This window comes from Artemia franciscana, chromosome 13 (assembly GCF_032884065.1).
Source record: "Artemia franciscana chromosome 13, ASM3288406v1, whole genome shotgun sequence".
Classification (NCBI taxonomy): domain Eukaryota; kingdom Metazoa; phylum Arthropoda; class Branchiopoda; order Anostraca; family Artemiidae; genus Artemia; species Artemia franciscana.
In genome coordinates this window covers 40582561-40603672 of record NC_088875.1, presented here as the reverse complement: position 1 = coordinate 40603672, position 21112 = coordinate 40582561, and the positions used below count along the sequence as shown (strand labels likewise).

The following is a 21112-nucleotide window of genomic DNA, read 5'->3' as shown; positions in this document are numbered from 1 at the left end:
ATTTCGAAAGGTCTAGTTATTCGGCCTTCCAACTCTGCTGAACAGAATGGATATCTCAAAATTTTGATCGGACAATTCTTAGGAAAAGGGGCAGAGGAGGAGACCTAGTTGCCTTTCAAATATTTGGTCACTTAACTAGAACTTTTAATTTTATTTTAGAACGTTTTTATTGGTAATATATATATATATATATATATATATATATATATATATATATATATATATATATATATATATATATATATATATATATATATATATATATATATATATATTGATGAAACTTATATATTTAAAATCAGCATTAAAATGTGATCCTTTTGATGTAACTTTTTAAATCAAAATTCCGTTTTTTATAGTTTTGGTTACTATTGAGCCGGGTAGCTCCTTACTACAGTTCGTTACCACCAACTGTTTGATAACCCTCTATTTTATTTTTTTGTAGCAATAAGAGGTTTTGCTTTAATCAGTGCATATAAAAAAATTATATGAACTAATATATAAATGCAAAATACAAATGCGAGTATTAAATATCTATTATGCCATAAAAAAGAAAAACAGGGAAAATAAAAGCATTTCCCGTTGCTGTCCTACTAAAATGTTATTTTTAAGAATTTTACACTTTTGACATAGTTGCGAAAAAGCACTTGCTATGCTGTCGTTAAAGGAAAAATAGGCAGGGCAGTTGGAAACAGGAGGATCAAAGTTTAACACAACATAAATTTTCATGCTGACCCCCCCCCCCCTCAAGAGCAGCATTTCAAAAAAAATATTTGTGGAAATATCAGAAGAGAGGAAATGCCAGATACGTCCGATAGGCTCGACAAAACTTTAACAAAAATGCTGAATATTTGAAATAAAAGCTTTAGAAATACAGTTTAGGCACAAATAAAATATTTATATTTTTAATAAAAACAAACAATTTAAGAAAATTTAATGAAAATGAAACAAAGATTTAAACCTAAACATCTAAAGTGTTTGTTAACCATCAACGCAAGCTCAAAAACATAGTCTCTAACTAAGTAGAATATCTAAAAAAATAAAGCAGGTTTTCACTCAAAATCTAAAGCAATAAAAAAAAAAAAATTACTCAGTCATATCTTGGCTTCATTCACGATTAAACACTGTTTGTTGAACCTCTTTTTCTGATTTTCTTAGAAATTTAAATCCTGTTAATCCTGTTTTATTGTAAGCGAAAGAAAAGGTTTGGAGAGAATTATTTGCCCATCCTAAAATCATCCACGTGTTACTTCTAAGCTTTACTACTTCTTTTGGTATTAACAACCTTATAGAAAGTGTAATCTTCAATATTCGGGAAATCTTTTTTCTTTTTAAGCTAAGATCAAAAGTATTCCTAGCTAAAAAGCAATCGCTACCTAGTTTTATAGAGACCATAATTAACTTTGTAATAAATTTATAACTGGTTTTATCAATATACATTTGAAATATCCGTTTTAATTATTCAATATCGGAAGCTCTTAAATTACCATATACTGGGAGGCTCAGAACAATTGAAATAAAAATAATAATAAAAAATGTAAAATAAAATAAAATGAAAGCTGCCCAGCAACTAAAACTTGTTCAGCAATTAAACTAATACAACTTTCTGTCTAATAGATAGCGATCCGAATTTCTGAAAAATTATTTATGTAGATACCATTCTTCAAGACGTATGCATTCGTTTAATCTGCCGTCAAGATTCCCCATTGACCGCTGCAAAAACATCAGCTGGTATATATACCACGCACTATATCTGGAGCGTGTATTTCAATTCTTTTAATGTCCTGGGTGAGCTGCATAGATACAGCTTTCGAGATAGGAAAAACTGAAGGCCAGGGAATGTCACTGTGTTTATTGGTGCTGGCATTTTAGTCGAAGGTAGCTTCTCGTAGGAGATTCCTTGCACAAAAAGATTTAGTTTGGTTCAAAAGTAGCGACAGCATAATTACTCCGACAACATCCCTATACCTTCAAAATCCAGTCCCGACACTTTTTTGAGACTTCTTCAAGAGGCAAACGTTAATTACGTCACAGGGAATGTTTTCTAAGATATTCAAGTGTCTGTTACACTATTGGAATTGAGAGTGATGTGATCTTGCGTGATTTGTTGGAACTTATGATTTGCTTCAGTATTATTTTTCGTCAGAATGATAAACATCTACATCTTATTTTGTTTTTCATTGAAGATGATATATTCCAAGAAGAGATAAATATTGGAATTATGAAATTTGTGTTAATGGCGATCTTATTGGAAGTGTTTGCGTGCGTTGTCTTGAAAATAATGAGTTAAATTTCTTTGGTGTTCGAGAAAATTCCAGTGTTATAGAGATGAATTTGCGAGAGTAGCATTCCCAGAGATGTTAGTGTTGAAAGAGAACGTAAACATACAACTTTTAGTTGATGACGGAGTCCAACTTCTTGCTGACGGTAAAACGTAACCCGTTGATAGATCTTATCACTATCCTACTACATTTACTATTCAACAAAAGGTAAAAAGAGGACAAATGTATCCCCTCAAAGTCATACAACATATCTTATCTATTTTTTGAAACTGTTACCTATGTAAAAAATAATGTGACAACAGACGGTGAAACCGCAGGTAAAAAAGTATGGGCACTAGCAAATATTATCTGCAAGGAAACTAAGGATGAATTGATGCAAAAACTCGTGACTAACACCAACGATAGTTTACCCTCAGATGCGTTCATTGAACCAAGAATCAATCTATAAGAAAGGAGGGAGTTTGTAACTAGCGAGAAAACAGCATTGTTAGTCTATGATCGGTAGTGAGAGTGTCAAGATTAACAATTACTGGATTTGAGAAGTAAAAAAATAATACAAAATCTAGTGACTTTGGAAAAATGCTTGATTCTAGATGATGATTTTCTAGAGTTATCTCTTCAAAGGAAAATATTTTCTCAAATAATTCCTAACGATGTAATGAGAAATAAGTCTCCGTCTTTGGACTATTTCCTGAAACTTTTACTTCATGGTCAAGATGCATTTACTCAATTTATAAATAATTAATTTAAACAAAACAAAATGGTATTGTGGTTTTTCTTTTAACCACTACCTAGACGGTCATTTTGCAAGGCAACAAGAAATAAGTAGAACAAGTTTTCTGAAGTCACTTGATTACTCCTTCTTCTGGAAGATTTCATTTTGTTGATCGCGATACCGTTTATTCTTGGAAGTGAGACAGTCAGAATCGAAAATATGTTCTACACATGTTCATTATGTTTCTATACATTGAGCAGCTGGTCATCCTGTGAGAATTTGTTGAAAACTACACTGAAAAGTGTATATTATCCAATCCATGTAAACTCCATAGAGAATATGCTTTGCAAATTAAAGACAGTAATTCCTGTCTTGAAGAGATTTATAACTCTCATACTAGACATTTCCTATGCTCTAATTGTTACTATGATAAATGTTTTAAATGGGAAAATACTTACAATGAAATGACTGCAAGAAACCCTAAATGTGATTTCAAGTTATATTTAAGAGACAGGTATCGTCCTAGTTTTAAATTTCTTTCGGGGGAAGAGCCTGGCCTATGCTTCAATTGCTGGAACAATAAGAGAGTCTAGTTTTTACGACACCGCTGTAAAGATACCGGCTACTATGAATATAAACCTACTGACTTTTATTTGGCTGTTACAGAAAGTGATTCTTCATATTAGAACTATGTGTGTCGCATTACTTCAAATAAGCAAATTGAAAGACGTGAATTTTATAGTATGAATCAGAATAGTATTTTTGACTTTAGGAAGATATATAATCAAAATGATGTTACATTATATGGTACAAAATGTGACCCTGACTTTGTATCTCAAGACGAATACAAGTTAAATCCTGACGAGCTGCCACCACTTATCATTAACGATGGTTACCTATACGTGGAAGAAGAAATCTGAAGGACACAGAGTTTTGTACATACAATTTTATTAATAAGCGAATTCACAAAAATTTTGAAATAATTTCCCTCTTAATGCATTGAAATTTGTATTATACAGGTAGGAAAGAGTATTTTCAATTAGAAAGTCGTTGAATCTAGGACTATCACTATAAATGCTAGAAAATTCACTATAAGTATATATGTGACATCGAAAAGAAAAATGTAATAGTGCTTGGAAACCACAATCACTTACCCACTCCCATTTTGCTTATGTTTTACCAAGCTAATAAAAATACTTCCCACCCAATCCGAAAAAACACCTTAGAAATTATTTAATTCCTAGTGAGGCGTCTCCATCTCTGTTTGTAGATAATATAAGCAGACGTGACCTAACTTTTCATCAAAAAAAAATATTCTTTCGTGTGGTAGATGCTTTCACACTCTCCCTGTCTCCCACCGTCGAATTATGTCGAATTATTTTTTCAAGAATTTGCCAATTCTTGCTGACATAAGAGTGTGCCTGGTCTACTGAATCTGTATGGATACTGTCACTTGTAACATTGTTGAAACGGTCTCAAAACTCAGCATATCTTCATTAAGGTTGTAGACCCCTTGAGATGTTGGTATGTTAACCTAAAAAATGAAAGCTTATTTGTTCATTGAATAACTCTTGATTTCAGCCTGTGAAACAGTTTATGTTAGGCTAAAAGAGAATACAAAATTATTCTGAAAATTTCTTCAATGGGCGATGTGACATTTCGAATTTACAGAGACCACGCTACCACCTAAAGCTTAATCATCAGAAATAAATCCATATATCCCACCCCCAAACCGACTCTTCGTATGTATTGTGACCGCACCACCAACTAAAGGCCTAATGAGCATGCATGGACCTCCAAAGTGACCTCTCGGGTCCATTGGCTCCACACTACAATCTATAAAATTTAAGACCAGAAACTATCATATACCTTTGAGCAAGTCGACTTTACTTTTCAACTATTATAATGTTCTAAAGAGTCTTAAAATTTACGGGAGGGAATTGACATTCATTGGTGTGGTGCATCCTCACAAAAGAAATCCACCAGCAGATCTTTGATCCACGGTGGTATTTTTAGTGCAGCCTAAAAAAGATTAACAATTTTCATTAGCTTAAAGCATCTATGATTTTAAGGTCAATTTTAGGTTCGAGGGGGTCTTTAAAGGTATCAAGAGGGTCCCTGTAGTAAACTGGAAGGAATATACATTAGCTAGAAAAACGGTAAATATTTGAATGCATGTAAATAAGATCTACGAAAGAATATCAATTTTAACAACAAAATATCAATTAAGAACGACAGCTTGCATTTGGAGGGCCTAAGTGGGTCCATTCCTGCCTTGAATGGGGAGCGTAAAAGGTCCAACAATCTTACTGGCATGGGGCTTGCATTTGGAGGGCCTAAGTGGGTGCATTCCTGCCTTGAATGGGGAGCGTAAAAGGTCTAGCAGCTTTACTGGCATGGGGCTTGGGAGCCTAAGGGGTAATATTACGGTCTTGTTTGGGCCTCGTTGGTCTCGTTTGACCGGCATTTTGGCATACACGATGGCGGAAGGTCTTGATGGGCCCGCATCTTTGCATTATAGGGTGGAGGTGGTCACCAACACCCTTTCCAGGCTGGGGTACGAAAGGAATGCCATTCCTGCCATAAACGATGACAAAAGGTCTTGCGGGGGCAGCATTATCTCCGATTTGTATAATTGTCAGCTTTTTTGCCAGAGGAGGGCAATGGTCCGAATTTCCCTTAAAAAGAAACGATTCTCAGTATTTCATGATTTTGAAAAATACATCTTACGGAAATTAGAATTCAGAAAAAGGAAATATATGGCTAAAATATATTTTATCCTTCAGAAATAACCCCATTGCTAAGGGTGCTGAGCCGAAAATAGTGTATTTAAAAGAAAACTTTTAATTTGTGAATATCACGGACTGCAATCAAATTTTTGAGATTTTTTCTACGCTATAGTAAAAAAGAAAAAAATATTCACATTTCAGCTACAAATGTTCTATACAAGTGCTTTTAAATGTAATACAAAAAAAAGAAGAATAAATTCAAGTTTAATTAATCATCCCCTTGGCCTCGATGTCTGCTTACTTTCCCCCGTCTGAATCATTGTCTGAAAACCTATCATCAAACTGCTCTCCAGCTTAAATTTTCCAATTTATATGCAAGTATTTAAGCTTAGAAGTAGTTTTCACGAGTAAAACATAAACTTTTTCAAAGAAAAGAAAAAGCTTTAAAACATTTGACGTTATTCTGCTGCCGGAGAATTTAATGCTTCAATTTCTCGTCAAGACTTCAAAAGCCAGATCACAATGTAGCAATCAATTGAAAATACAGAGTTTCGTTTGAATACCAATACATCGATTTACAGTTATTTCCTTAAACAGCAATAAATTAAACCTGATAAATGCCTCAAAATACCTTTCCAGGACATATTTTAGTATGAAAACTCACCCCTGAAAGTCTCATTTCCCCAACTTAATCCCATTTTTTAAGATAGTAAAAAGTAGCTACAGCAGTATTTGTTGTGATTTTGGGTACTTTGTTCATGAGGAATATATATAGTAGAAGACGCTAGAGGAAAAAATACAAAGAATAACTAAAGTATTTGTCGCTATCCTAGAGTTATATCTGACCTTATTAAGGGAGGAGCTTTTCTCCTAAATACTTCAATATTATTGTAAAAAAGACACTTCTTTTCCATTTTTAATTATTATAAGGATATAAAATAATCCGCACCCTCATTTAATGCCTAAATAAAATGTATTTATTTAACCGTTTCATGCTAGAATTCAATTTATTTAGGCGGATAATTTCCAGTCGAGAGTAGCTGGTATAAGATTGAGTTTCTTCGTCCGATTATTCAACGGTATCTATGTATGATACATGTCTTACGGTAATTATTTGTTATATGCCTGATCGGGTTATGTATTAATTGATAGTTTAATTTAGCAGACAACCAGATACTTTCCCCTTTGTAATTATTGCAATAGCAGCTGTTCGGTAGAAAATAAGCCTTTACATGAAGGAAGCTATCATTAACTGTTTAACCCAGCGTACCTTTTTATGTTTTATTAGCAACCTGCTACAATACACTTGAAAGCAGTTTAATAAGAGACGTAAATTTTATGAGAAAATAAGATTATTATACCTCCAATAAAACTTTTTATGAGGGATGTGGGTTAGAGTTTTACTTCTTTACCTAATACAAGGAGCTATAAACTTGGGTATACACTCCTTTTTCTAGTGGAGGAGGGGGAAGCTAGATAGAGAGGTTTACCTGTTGGTATATTTGAGAAAAATACGTTTGTTCAATTGTTTGTTCAATTGTATAATTTAATTGTATTGGAATTTTTTTGGCGGTAAAACCTAAGTCGGCGCTGTGGTACCCTCTATGAAGTAAAAGTCGGTCAGGAACTCGTTAATTTCGGTATCCGAGAAATTTAAACATTAACCAATTTATATATATATATATATATATATATATATATATATATATATATATATATATATATATATATATGATTGTATGGATGAGTAGGGTTAAGGCCTCATTCAAGTGCTGGTCTATATTAATCACTAATTTTGGAAAACAGTCTTCCTTTTCTCCTTCTGTCTCTTTTTTTTTTTTTTTTTTGTGTGTGTGTTTGTGCTGTTGCATTGGTGATTTCTCTTTTCATGATATATATATATATATATATATATATATATATATATATATATATATATATATATATATATATATATATATATATATATCGGAAATTTGTTGATATAAGCTAAATCGGACATACTGATTATTTATTTTGGTGCTCTGGAAAATAGATAAAGTTGTATAGGCAACAGTGTAGCAAGCTCGATATTACTGATGGCTTACTGCTTACTTTAACTGTTTCGCTAGGAAAACATTTGTCAAAAATACGGATCAAGGAAAACATTGAGCTAATATTCGTTTACATAATAGCTTCACCGCCGTACTCCAAAAGCCAGAAATGTGAATTCAAAGCATTTGTCGTTGCTCTAGCGAGAAAATCTTTGAGCAATATTTACCCCACTCATCGGATTTTTGCATTTATGGTTTCTAAGTTGTATTTAAATTCAAGGTGTGGTTGAGAACTGAACATTAAAATTCTCTTTTGAATTGAACTTCTCGACAAAGGAGCTGATTCTAATTTTGCAAAAATTCAGTCTTAAAGAATTTATCTTTTCTTCTTGTATTAAAACTCTATATAACGTTGCTTGTATGAGACAAAATATATTTTACAATATATTAAAAGCAAACTTAAAACAATGGCATCCATTGACCCTATTTTCCACTCAAATCAATTTATTCCCGGGCAACCGAGCTAACCAAAGTGCTAAAAAAGGAGCTACAAATGGCGGTCATAAATATTTGAGAACAGCACCTTAGAGACTCGCACACAACTTTCTTCTGTTCTATAGAGAGAGAAGAAAGATATCCACGCTCTTATCAAAGAGGAAAAGTTTAATAGTCAAGGCTCCATAAAACGTTGCGCCAACTCCTACACAAAGGGCCCCCAGGGGGCTTTTGCTCAATTTACTAAAACGTAATATTCGCGGACAAAAGATAATGACATTAGAATCTTAAATTAGGTGGAGTTGTTTTGATTAAAAACAAATGAAGAGAGTAGTTTTTTTTTAAATCTATTGCAAGTAATAAGACATTATAAAAATTGTAAGCAAAATGAGACTCCTCTGATTAAAAGTGCTTTAATATCGTTTCTTGGGCCTTAATAATTTACTGAGTTATTCATTCTCTTAAAAAATCTAAAATAGCTATATCAAAATATATGAAAATAATAATACTGAGCACTTTCAAATGAGCAATGGGCAGAGAGAAACAAAACAAACTAGATAAATGCTTAATATAATAAGTCTCCTTCCTAGCAGTGGTGTCAGTTTATGTCAATGTAGGGGGCAAAAAAATATTTATTCTTAATTTAAGGGGGACGGAATTTGTCGCTTTTTTTATTTTTTTTTAACGAAAACACATGAAAAGCTATATTTCACCAGAATTACCAAAAAAGGTATTTTCAAAATCTAAGGGAGAACAAAATCATTGGGGGTGAATCCCCTTCTGACCCTTCCAATTGACGCCACTGCTACCTTTGAACAACTAACAGCTCCTATGGTGCCAATATAGCTAGCAGTGCCCATTCCATCGTTTGTCGTTCCTTCGCACTTGTTCTAACGCTACGTTTAAAGGCTTAAATAAAACAGCAGAGTTTGAGATTACTCCCACCGTTTGCACGTGCCATTTAACCAAACACTTGGAAAACTATAGGTTATATGACTACCTTGGCTCTATAACTATCTACTTTAGATCTTCTGCCCTAGGAATGATGCATGGACGGATAATAGATAGACTTATCTATTAATAAATGAACTAACATCATTTTTATATAATCCTAATAAGGGGGAATTAATGCCAGGTTTGCTTCTCACCCAATTGGACTATCTTTTTTGGCTTTTTCTACAATTAGCCATGACTTGATGTCCATACCTGTTCGATCTTAATTTAAACAGTGCTCTACATACCGATGATGGCAAAAATAATATTACAAGCAATCTAGTAATATAGTAATAGCAATCTTGTAATCTAGTAATATTCTTTTTTTTGCATAGGTGTAAATTCCCTTAACAATCCTTTGGGAAGTCTGATCTAAATTCCAGGTCTAGTCTTTTAGAAGAGGTAAGAGTTTTCCTACGTGAAGCACTGGGCCGATAGAAACTGCATTCTTATCTTATTTTATCTTTTGTTTTATGGGGATTCCTTGGCCTTGTCAAACCATGTTTCATCCAAGTGCTGGTATTTAATTTGTATTTCATCTTAGTTTCAAAAATGAGAGAATGAACAATATCCATTGTTGTTAAACTTTTACTACGGAATTTCCTATAATATTGTTCGAAAGTGTGTCAACTAGCAAAATTTTAGTAATCAGCCCAACAAATTTCGGAGAAATTTCCTGAGGAGACTAAATTTTCTTTCGAGTAGATGAAAAAATGGGTAGGTTTCCTAAATCTGGGGACAGTGGAAGTACTACCGACGATAGACAGAGGGCACAAGGACGTAACGAAATGATTAATTTCTACTAACGTACGTTTATATCAAACAGTTTGTGGTAACGAACAGTAAGTAAAGAGCGACGAGGTTCAATAGCAGCCAGAACTCTAAAATAAGGACTTTTAATAGCGATAGATATATCAAAAGAATTGTCTTATTATACTGATTCCAAATATATGAGTTTTACTAAGTTTAGTATAGCCTATCAAGTTTAGTACAAGCTACGGGCCTGAGAAAATATTCCTTATTTTCTAAAAAAGTGGGAAAGACCCCCTAAAATTCAAAGAATCTTAATGAAAAATTACTTATTCAGATTCAGCCTATCAGAAAATCTTAATATAGAGGTTTCAAGCTTAGATCTGTAAAAATGTAGAATTTTGTATTTTTGCCAGAAGAAAGATCACGGATGTGTGTTTTTTTTTTTTTTTTTTTTTTTTTTTTTTTTTTTTTTTTTTTTTTTTTTTTTTTTTTTTTTTTTTTTTTTTTCAAGCGGTGAGTGCATCGAAACAATAGTCCTAAAATAAAATAGTAATAGGCTAGCTCATTCTAAAGTAAATCAAAAGTTCTAGTAACCCTTTCAAAAATATTGGAGGGTAACTAGCCCGCTCCCACCCCCTTTTTCCTCAGTGCCATCTAATCGGAATTTTGAGATAGTCATTGTGTTTAGCATAGCTGAAAAACCGATTAATATTGCCTTTGGGGATAACATGAACCCCTACAGCCCCTATGGGAAGGTCTGTAAGTCAGACTTTTTTTAGGGGGGAGTGAATTTTCTACAGGGGGATTTCTCACGGGAATGATTTTTAGGGGCATGGGTAGTTTTGAAGGGTGAACTTTCCAGGGGAAATTTTCCAGCGGGGGATTAGACAGAATTCCTGTACGAAATCCTTTTTATTTGTCTTACTTTCTCTTTGTCAGCTCAATTTTGCACTTGGAGAAGTTGCGGATGAATTATTTGGATGGTATTTTCAGCGTGTTTTATTTCCGGGAAAATTTCCATGGAATGGGAGATATCCGGAGTGATCAAGAAAACAGATTAGAAATAAAAAAAACATTCCAATAAAATTTTGTTAAGTAGAATTTTTCAGGCGGAATCGTCTACAAGACTTTTTACGGGGGGGGGTCTCAGCGATAATAGATTTGTCTCGAATGGATTTAACTGGAGGGGGGTAATTTACGCCGGGGAAGAAATTTCTAAGGAGTAGTTTCCCAAAGGGGAGGGAATTTCTTATGAAGGGTGAGCCATTTACCGGCAGCATTATTAAAAAATGATCAGAAATTAAATATATAAAAAACAAGTCTTTCTAACTGAAAGTAAGAACCAATATGAAAAGTCAGAAAAAACAACAATTATTCCGTATGCAAAGGGGTTGTCTCCCTCCTCAATACCTTGCTTTTTACGCTAAAGTTTGACTGTTTGTCGCAATTTTTTAAGAACAGATCCTGAAACACTAGGGTTGTTTAATTGGAATCGAAAACTTCTATCAAAATGCTAAAAGCTTTAGCGTAAAGAGCAAGATATTGAGAAGGGGGACTTCCCCTCTATGTAGGAATGATTTCTCTTCGTTTAGGGTTTTAATATTGCTCCTTAATTTCAGTTAAAAAACTTGTTTATTATTATTTAATAATTACCAGAGAGGGACGTGGTTCTCTAATTTTAGTCTTTTAAGGTGACAAAACTTGTTGCGAGGAAAATTACTGAAGCGGTCGTTTGGTAATGGTTTTCTTTCTACTTTCTATAACGTGCAGATTCTCCATCAGGCTGTCCACCGAGGACTTATGAAGAATGACAGTCCCTCTCTTTAATAGGAAATGGTTCTCTGGTCTAACCTTTGTTTAAGTCTAAATTAGATAGCTTGCTATTTCTTTTTCAAATTGAGAAACTAAAGAACATTAGGTAGCTATTACCAGACTGAAAAATATTATTTGAAGCTCATAAGCAAGAGGTTAAATTGAATTGAATCGGACTAAACTTTATTAAACAAAAAGAATACAACAACAACAAAAATACTACACAGTAATAGGAATCTGACAAAATTTCTGTACTTCAGAGTTGGTTGCGATCTTTGAAAATATACAATTTCTTCTCTTTATACCTTATAAAAGAAAATACAAAAAATAATATTTTAAAATTTCATAAGATTTCAAAAATGAAAATACAAAAAATGAATTTTTTTTTTACTGCGCGTAAAGGAAAGAAAGCTCACTCATAGACCCCTTCCAAAAAAGTGCCAATATCCTTACGATGCATTGTTTGATTTTCTACATTTAAATATAGTTCCCCAGCTTTTTTAACACGTACTTCAAATTTAGCCTTGTTTAACACCCCCTTCATAGGCTGCGCAATAGCACTGCCTAATTAAAGAGCGAAATGGGCGAAATGTCATATTTTTCTTTTTTTTTATCAAGGCACTTCGTAAAGAAGGAGTAGTCGTGCAAGCCCATTCATTTTTCAAACACATTCCATGAAAATTCTGAGACAGCCATTTCTTTCAGGATAGTAAAACAATCTATCAGCTTTGTCTCTAGGGATATTGGGTCTGTCAACCCCCCGCAATTATGCAAGAGGCCCATTATGCTTTAAAAGTAAATATTGCTTTGAAACTAAATCAAAAGGGAGTGAGTGTGTTGCTGCCAATAAAAGAAAAAATCGGCAATATACCAAGAACTACTGGGAATATTAATTTGAAACTTTTGGGTCTACTCCTATTACTACTTCTGCTCAAACAATTTGAATAAATCAAAATAATGTAAGTGTCCTCATGTTTTCAAAGAGCATGAATAAATTTTCTTATAAATGGTATTAGGTTTTAATTTTCAGGTCAACTTGAGGAGACATAAACTTAAATTAAACAACACTGTGTCAGGATTCAATATTGTTGAAAAGGTTCCTCTAACATACAAATAGAAAGTCAAACTATAGATTCTTACAGAAAAAAAACTGTAAATATATGAAATATTCTTTCTATGAAAAAGACTATTTTAATAAAAACGAACAGAAATTAACGCCAAATAAGTATTTTAAATAAAAGTAAATATCTCGACTAAGCCAAAAACGAGCAGAAATAAAGTCAAATAACCTTCCAAGCGTAAAACTACCAAAATTCACCACCAATAAGTAAATTGAACTCAAAACCAAAAGAAATTTCAATAAATTGCCGAGTCAAACTCAAAACGAGCAAAAATTAACATGAGTAGAGCTTACAACCCACACGCCTTCTCAAGACGAGAACATAATTTGCGCTTAACCGAAAAAAAGACCGCGGATTGTCGGTTTAATATACCTATACTGATATTTATTCCTTAAAGATTTAATGATTTTCTGTTTATTAAAGTAAAAAAATTGAAACATTTAAAATGTATTTTGTTTTCATTAAAGTACAAATTATGCTCTGGTCATGAGAAGGCATGGGGAGTGTCAGACCTACTCATGATAATTGTTGCTCGTTTTGAGTTTGACTCAGTTATTTACTGGAATTTCTTTTCGTTTTGATTTTCATCTATTTATTGAATGTTATTTATGGCAGTATTACACTTTGAAGGCTATTTTAACTTATTTCTGTTCATTTTTGGCTTACGGGCTCTTTACTTTTCTTTAAAAAACTTGTTTTGAGGAGAGTTATCAATGGAAATACTGGAGAAACACTGGAGAAAATGGGAAAAAAGGCCCATTTATGATGAAAATATTAATTCTGATGGTTTTTACATACATCCATAAAATTTTTTATTGTGCAATAAAATAGAATCTCTGATAATGATCTACCTAGAAAGTGATCAGCCTTTAAGAGTGCTTAACGTAAGATGAAATAGTGAAATGCCTTTTAGACGTTTTTTATTCAATTACCCTTTCAGCTTTACTAGAAAAGGGTCATCCTATTCTATTTTTGGTTTTTTGGTTTAAGGTTTGGCTTTTATATTTCTTTTTTTTTAGTATTAGAACAATTTTATTAGAAATAAACATTTCTTAATCAATAGCACAACACAAGCGAAGCTTGCGTGGCTGTGCTAAATTCAAAGAAAATAAAGAGACAATATGGAGAATAAGAAAATATGGAGAATGAGACCATATACCGAAATCAACAAAAAAAAAACAACAAAAAACATAAACAATACACTACCTTGCGTGACCCCAAGACAACAAGAAAACAAACAAAAAAATACATAAATATTACAAATGAATAACCTAAGTAAAATGTATTTTAGTTAATCTGTTTCAAAAGCATACCTACCGAGCAACTCCACACGTAAATCAGACTTAAACTGTTCAGTTTCTAAAACTTCAGTTTCAGTTTTTTAAACTTTCTATCAGTTTATTTGTGCACTGAGGACTGTCAAGCGGAGATCTTGACAGAAATATTTGCATAATTTTTTCAGTTTTTTCACAGGCTGTTTCTTGTCCTTGTTTTCTTCCTTTCTTGGTATTTTTATGTTTCATCAAGATTAGCCAGTGTGGTCTCAGAAATTATTTTTGAAACTCCCTCTAAACGTTTTTTAACGGTTTCATTTTAATACCCTTAGCGTCATTAGTTACAGTAACTATAGCGGTAATAATAATAGTATATGTATTGACTTTTGGTGCTTTTTTTATGAAATATATCCCTCCCCCTCACGGAAAAATCCTCCGTGGAAGTTTCATCCAACATAAATTGCATCCCTCTCGTGTCAAATCCCCTGAAGACAGTTCCACCCTCTCTAAGAATCCCCCCCCTGTTATAATTCCTTGCGGATGATTCAGCCTGGAAAATTCTCCTATGTATTGTTTCATTTGAATAAGATTTTAAGCTCTAATCGGCTTCCTGAACACTCCAGAAACGCCTCCTTCCATGGAAATTATTTCCCAGAAAACAAAACACGTGGAAAAAAGCTCCTGGATAATTCCCCGGTACATCTCCACTTGAAAATTTTGGCAAAGGGAATGTAAGACAATTAAAACGAATTTCGTATAGCCATTCTGTCACATGCCCCAGAGTAACATTTCTCCCAGAATATTCAACCCCCCCCCCCCAGAGATTTCCCTCCTCAAGGAGATTCTCCCATCCGCCCCAAACACAGCCCCTTCCCCCCGAAAAAAAAATATTTGTATACTTCCAAATAAAAAATACTATACGTTAACAATGGGTGAATCTTGTAACTTACAAGCCTCTCCCCTCGGACTGTAGGGGAGGAGGGGGTATCTTACACCTAAAGACATAATTACTTGATATTTCAACTATATTGAACAAAATGGCTATCTCAAAATTTAGATAAGATAATTTTGTCGAAAAATAGGCGTGGGAGGGGGCCTAGTTGCCCTCGTATCTTTTCGGTCATTTAAAAAATGGCACTAGAACGTTTAATATCCCTTCAGATGAGCTCTCTCCCAATATTCCAGGACCACTGGGTCGATATGATCATCCTTGAAAAAAAGAATAAACACGCCTCCGTGGTGCTTCTTCTGGCAAAAATACAAAATTCCACATTATTGCCGATAAAAATTTGAAATTCCTATAGTAGGGTTCTCTGATATGCTGAATATGGTGGTTTGATTTTCATTGAGATTTTATGATATTTAAGCATGTTTCCCTCTTTTTTGGAAAATAAGACAAGTTTTCTCAGGATCATAGACTATCATGGTTAACACTAAACCTCATGAAACTTATATATTTGAAATCAGCGTAAATATCCAATTCTTTTAATGAATCTCTTGTAATTAAAATTCCGATTTTTAGAGTTTTGGTTACTATTAACCCGGTTTGCTCCCTCCCTAAACAAGGTCCGGATACGGCAATAAGAACTTTGTATCAATTTTCACCTCCACCCTACCCCCTCGTCTCTGTCTTAGAATTAATTCTGTATTTATCTTAAGGCTCAATGATAGTTGGGATCAATGGCACTAGAATACAACTTTTGAGGTATCCTTAACCCTCCCTAGCTCTTTAAAATATTTTTAGTTCAAAAGTTTCATTGTTTCATGTATTTTCCTGTTCTTTTATAATTCTAAGAATTTAAATACAAGGGATTTAATACTCTACAATGGGGGTTTCCACGGGGATTTTCCACGATAAATAATCTATAAAAATAGCGATTAGAATTTTATCTCATTTTCAAAAGTTTTTTCAGAGTTTACTTACAAGTTTCTCATTAACAGTGAAACCCCAAAACTTGGCACCCACATCCGCTGAAAAATCCGCTGAAAAAAAAAAATAAATAATACATTGTGCCCACATCGCTCTTTACTTATACAGCGCTATTGCGCTGCCTATGATTTGTTAGCAGAAACTGTTAGATTATAAGTATATATACTAAACTGTCAATTCACGTTCATTTGTTTCTTTCAGTATTTTTGGCTACGATGGGGATTTTTTTTTCCCTTCTTTCGATGTTATGAGAAACAAAACATGTAGCTAGAAATACTCGCTTGACTTTATTATTTTGACAAAATTATTGGTTTTTACACGTTTATTATGCTTTTTTGCTCTTTACAATTCTTTGAAAAACTTGTTTTGTAGAGAATGGTTTTTCAAATTAATGTTCGGAAAATGAGGTATGTTTGATTCTGGTGTTCGAAAGAGGCTAAGGGTATTAAGGTGAAATTCATAGGAAATATTAATTGGAATGTTAAGTTAAATCAATGCCTAGTAAGTTAGTGCAGGTTGTTAGAAATCTTAGGAACTGCTTAGGGTACCAAGCTGAAATTTTCAGGGCATGTAGAGGGGGATGTTGAACTAACCAAAACACCCTATATACATGCTACTACTATTTTTGCTACTGATACAGTACTCCCACTACTACGATTAAAACTGCTAAGTCCACCAATATTAAGACTATTACCGCTATGACTACTACTATCATTGCGACTACTACGACTAATTATTCAACAACAATTCCTATAACTCCTACAACTACTACTAGTACGACTACGGTTACTATGACTACTACGACTACGGCTGTTACGACTTGTACTGATACAACTATTACTACTATGACTGCTACTACTATGAGTACTACTGCAATGACTACTACTATTGCTACTACAAATAATACTTCTAAAACTGATACGACTACTACTACTTTTACGGCGACTCCTACTACTACTACTATCACTACTAAGATGACTACTGCTCCTACACCTAGTATTACTACTACAATTACTCCTGCTACCACTACTACGACTAATGCTACTACTACTGATGCTATTACTACTCCCACTACAACCATTGCTAAGACAACTACAACTACTACTACTTCTACCTTTACAACTACTATCGCCACATCTACAGCTACTAAGATTGCTACTGATGCAGCTACTACAAAGCTAAAACATACAAGGCGTGTTGAAGGAAATGTTAAACTAACCAAAGACTTACGACTGCTATTGCCACAACTGCAACTACACAATTGTTCATACAACTATACAATTTACAAATACACAGTTTGGTTGTCCCCTCCTCAACGCCTCGCTCTTTACACTAAAATTTTTTATTGTTTTAAAAAGTAGAGTTGTAAGAAAGAGTCAAACTTTAGCGTCTAGAGCGGGGCTTTGAGGAGGGGACAACCCCTTTCATATAAGGAATAATTTTTGTTCGTTTTAAGTTTCAATGTCGCTCCATACTTGCAGTTAAAAAAAACTTTGTTTTTATTTAGTCAAAGCTGGAATTGCCAAATCGTCTAATTATACTGGTTTACAGTAATTTACTTACAAAAACCAGACTACTATTTTTATGATTAGTTTATGTTCTTATTTAGATATCTGGAAGTAAAAATGTCCCACCACGTCCCAATTTTTTTATCATGGTTGCAGTAAACATTCGTCTAGGTAAACAACTTGTCAATACCAGATAAAGAGGCAATAGTTCAAATTTTAACAGATTTTTTTCTGCGTTCTGAGTAAAAACTTGTAAATATTACCGAGTTCTGGGCACAACATTAAAAAAGCATAAAGCCATTGGTGGTAAAGGCCTTAAAGTGTCTGTTGCCTTTCCGAGGCTCAGTACTTGTTGAGAGGTCATCTTCTTCTTATGTATTTATCAAGAACAAGCATAGAAATAAACTTCATACAGCTCCAGATTAAGGCTCTACCTGTCATCATTTGGTTCAGATTTTTAAAACCTCAGCTCAAATCTCAACTCAAGGGTTTCATTAGGAACTATTAATTTTTGTGTTCATAAATTGACTTGACTTGACTTTATTAAATAAGAAACGATATATATAAATCTTATACAAACGAGACGGGTGGCAACTGGTTTTGTCTCCTATAATAATGGAGAAGTAAAAAAAGAAGGATTTACATCTCAATAACTCACACGGAGTACACAGAGAAAGAGAGAAAGAGAAAGAAGAAGCCAAAAAATCGACTCATGGAGACACGTATGGGGCTTATAAAAATAATTTATAAATAAATCATTTTACATTCAGTTCCCGTTACTATAGGCACAAAGAACTATCTCTTTTAATTTCTTTTTATAATGTATAGAGTGATGGTGACTCACTTATTAAATCAAATAGTTTATCATTATTAGTAACCTCAGGAAGTTTATATCTTAAACTTAGGCTTGATCTCTCATTTTTAATAGAAAGAAAAATAAACTTATTCCTTGCTCTTGATAAATGACTATGTTTATTTTCAACCAAGAGTTTCATGTTATTGCAAAAATTATCTCTAAGCTGGATTTCTAAAAACCATATGCCTATATTAAGGTGAAAAATTTGTTGTAAATGAAGAATATTAAGAAATAAAAACGATGTTTTGGTTTTAGATATTTCTTTTGTCTTCCTATCGTGTTTTAAAAAAAAGGTCAAGGATTCTTATTGACTTGCTTTGGACAATTTGGAGTCTCCGTAAATGTGAATGGAATTTTAACATCCAAACGGTCGGGCAATATTGAAAATAGCATTCCACTAATGAAAAATATAATTTTCCTATTATTTTGTAAGGAAACAGGAACTTTACTCTATGCAAACAGCCGAGATTCCTAGACACTGTTTCCTCGAGTTTATTAATATGTGCCTTAAAAGACAGAGTAGAGTCAATTTAAATACCTAAATATCTAAATCCACGCACTCTTTTTATGGATGAAGTTCCAATACTAATAGTTTTAAATGACACACGCTTCACTGCTCCCAAACTTCTCCCAAAAACCACGAATTCCGACCTCTCTAGGTTAGGTATTAGTCGATTAGCATGAAACCAAGAATTTAAATTAAAAGTAACATTTTCGAGGGCCACTCGTAGGTCCTTCTCGTTGCCTGCCTTCAAATTAATTGCTGTTTCATCTGCAAACAGTATTGGTAATTCATCGTCCGAAGGGAAGCAGTTTGGAAGGTCATTTGTATATATATCAAAAAAGTAACGGCCCCAAATACAGACCTTGTAGAACCCACATATTTTCTAAAGGAAAAATACGAAATGATTCCTCATCAACTTTGACTGTAAAACTTCTCTCTAATAAATAAGATCTCACTAGATTAAGAGCTATTCCACGAATTCCTATATTTTCCAATCTATCAAAAAGAACTGCATGTTCTATTGTATCAAAAGCTTTTCTAATGTCAAAAAATATAGTTAATGTAAGTAGTTGTCTCTTCATAAATATTCATGCTAAATTGTTCAAAAGATAACATTGCAAAAGTTTCGTTGGACTGAAATTATGTTGAAAATTGTATCCAATTTAGGTTTAGTATTGTTTTACGACTTATAATAATAATGTATACAATGTTTTTTCTTGTAACTTTTTTTTCGAAAATAGTTCAGTTAGATTTCGTCGTATTTTCTAACATCATAATTACATATTTGGTGTCTTTAAAGCTCAGTCTTTATTAAGTTGACGTTGAAAATAAAACTAATTTCTTAAAAGTACTATAGATGGTTAATAGTGCTACAAAAGGAGGTGGTCAATGATGAAAATCTTTTCTAAGGGTTACAGAATTTGAAAAGGCTGAAGACTACTAGTCTAAGTTAAGGAGCTTACAACGAGCTTCTAAGTTTCAAAAACCCTTGGATTATTGACACTTTTTGGTTTATTTGCAAAGATATGAATAAAAAATAATACTGATTAATTAATTCAGCCCTTAATATAATAGTATTTATAATAGTAAGATCCGCTGTTCCGGCTAACATTAATGCACTATGCTTACCGTTCGTCACTGTTTTAAGGAAAAATCTGAAACCTCTGCCAAAATTATCTTTTTTGGGAGAGGGTTTGTATTCTAAAATATTAAAACTGCTTACAAAAGACTAATAGAAAATAATTTCACAGAAACTATTCTTATAGTCCTTCATAAATGCAGTTGATAACATGCAACAAAAATATGTGTTCCCCACGAACAGTTATCTCGGTACATTTTTAGGAAAGCAGAAACGGTTCAATCCTGGCGCAATGCTGTTTCTTCCCTAGAAAATATCCATAGGAAAGTTAGTTTCTTTAGGAATCCTTGATAGTAAGTACTAACGGATATTAAGTGCTACTTTTCTCAATGAAAAATGGATTTGATTGTGCCATAGCCTTACACCTCAGGTTGTACTGATAACTATTGTGTTAAATGTGTTGGTAAAGGAATATTATTGTGCATAATGAAAACACAAACGGATGGAAAAAGATTCAGAACAAAATCTGTAAGTGTATATATATTTATATATGGTAATAGAATATATAAGTATACATAGGTAAATATAAGTATATATATATATATATATATATATATATATATATATATATATATATATATATATATATATATATATATATATATATATATATATATATATATATATATATATATATATATATATATATATATATATATATATATATATATATATATATATATGTGCATATGTGCATATGCCTATGCACACCATATGCATAAAGGATAAAAAGTGACGCCAATTGAGGGTGAGTGTAGTGGTGTTTTGGTCCTCCCTGATTCCCCTTGTATTTTGAAAAAAACCCTATTTTTGAATTTTCTATAAAAAACACGTTTTAAGTACTTTCATTGGAAAATTGGATACAACTTATAAAGCCCCTGCCTAGATTTTGAAGAAAAAAAAAACATTATGCCCCCTGTTAGTTTTCGTGAATTGACGCCACAGAGGTTGACAAAAGAACTGTCTTT

General features: G+C 33.0%; 1 protein-coding gene and 1 long non-coding RNA gene across 2 annotated transcripts in view; one reads left to right on the top strand and one right to left on the bottom strand.

The window, feature by feature from the left end:
• Positions 1 to 21112, top strand: part of LOC136034932 (uncharacterized) — a 256407-nt gene that overhangs the window by 22878 nt on the left and 212417 nt on the right. The window lies entirely within an intron of this gene.
• Positions 4691 to 21112, bottom strand: part of LOC136035051 (uncharacterized) — a 20003-nt gene continuing 3581 nt past the window's right edge. The window contains exons 3-5 of the mRNA XM_065716647.1: positions 10059 to 10128; positions 5426 to 5675; positions 4691 to 4833 (exon numbers count right to left, since the gene is read on the bottom strand). Of these exons, the coding sequence (XP_065572719.1) occupies positions 4691 to 4833; positions 5426 to 5675; positions 10059 to 10128 (463 nt within the window). The remainder of the gene's footprint in view (positions 4834 to 5425; positions 5676 to 10058; positions 10129 to 21112) is intronic.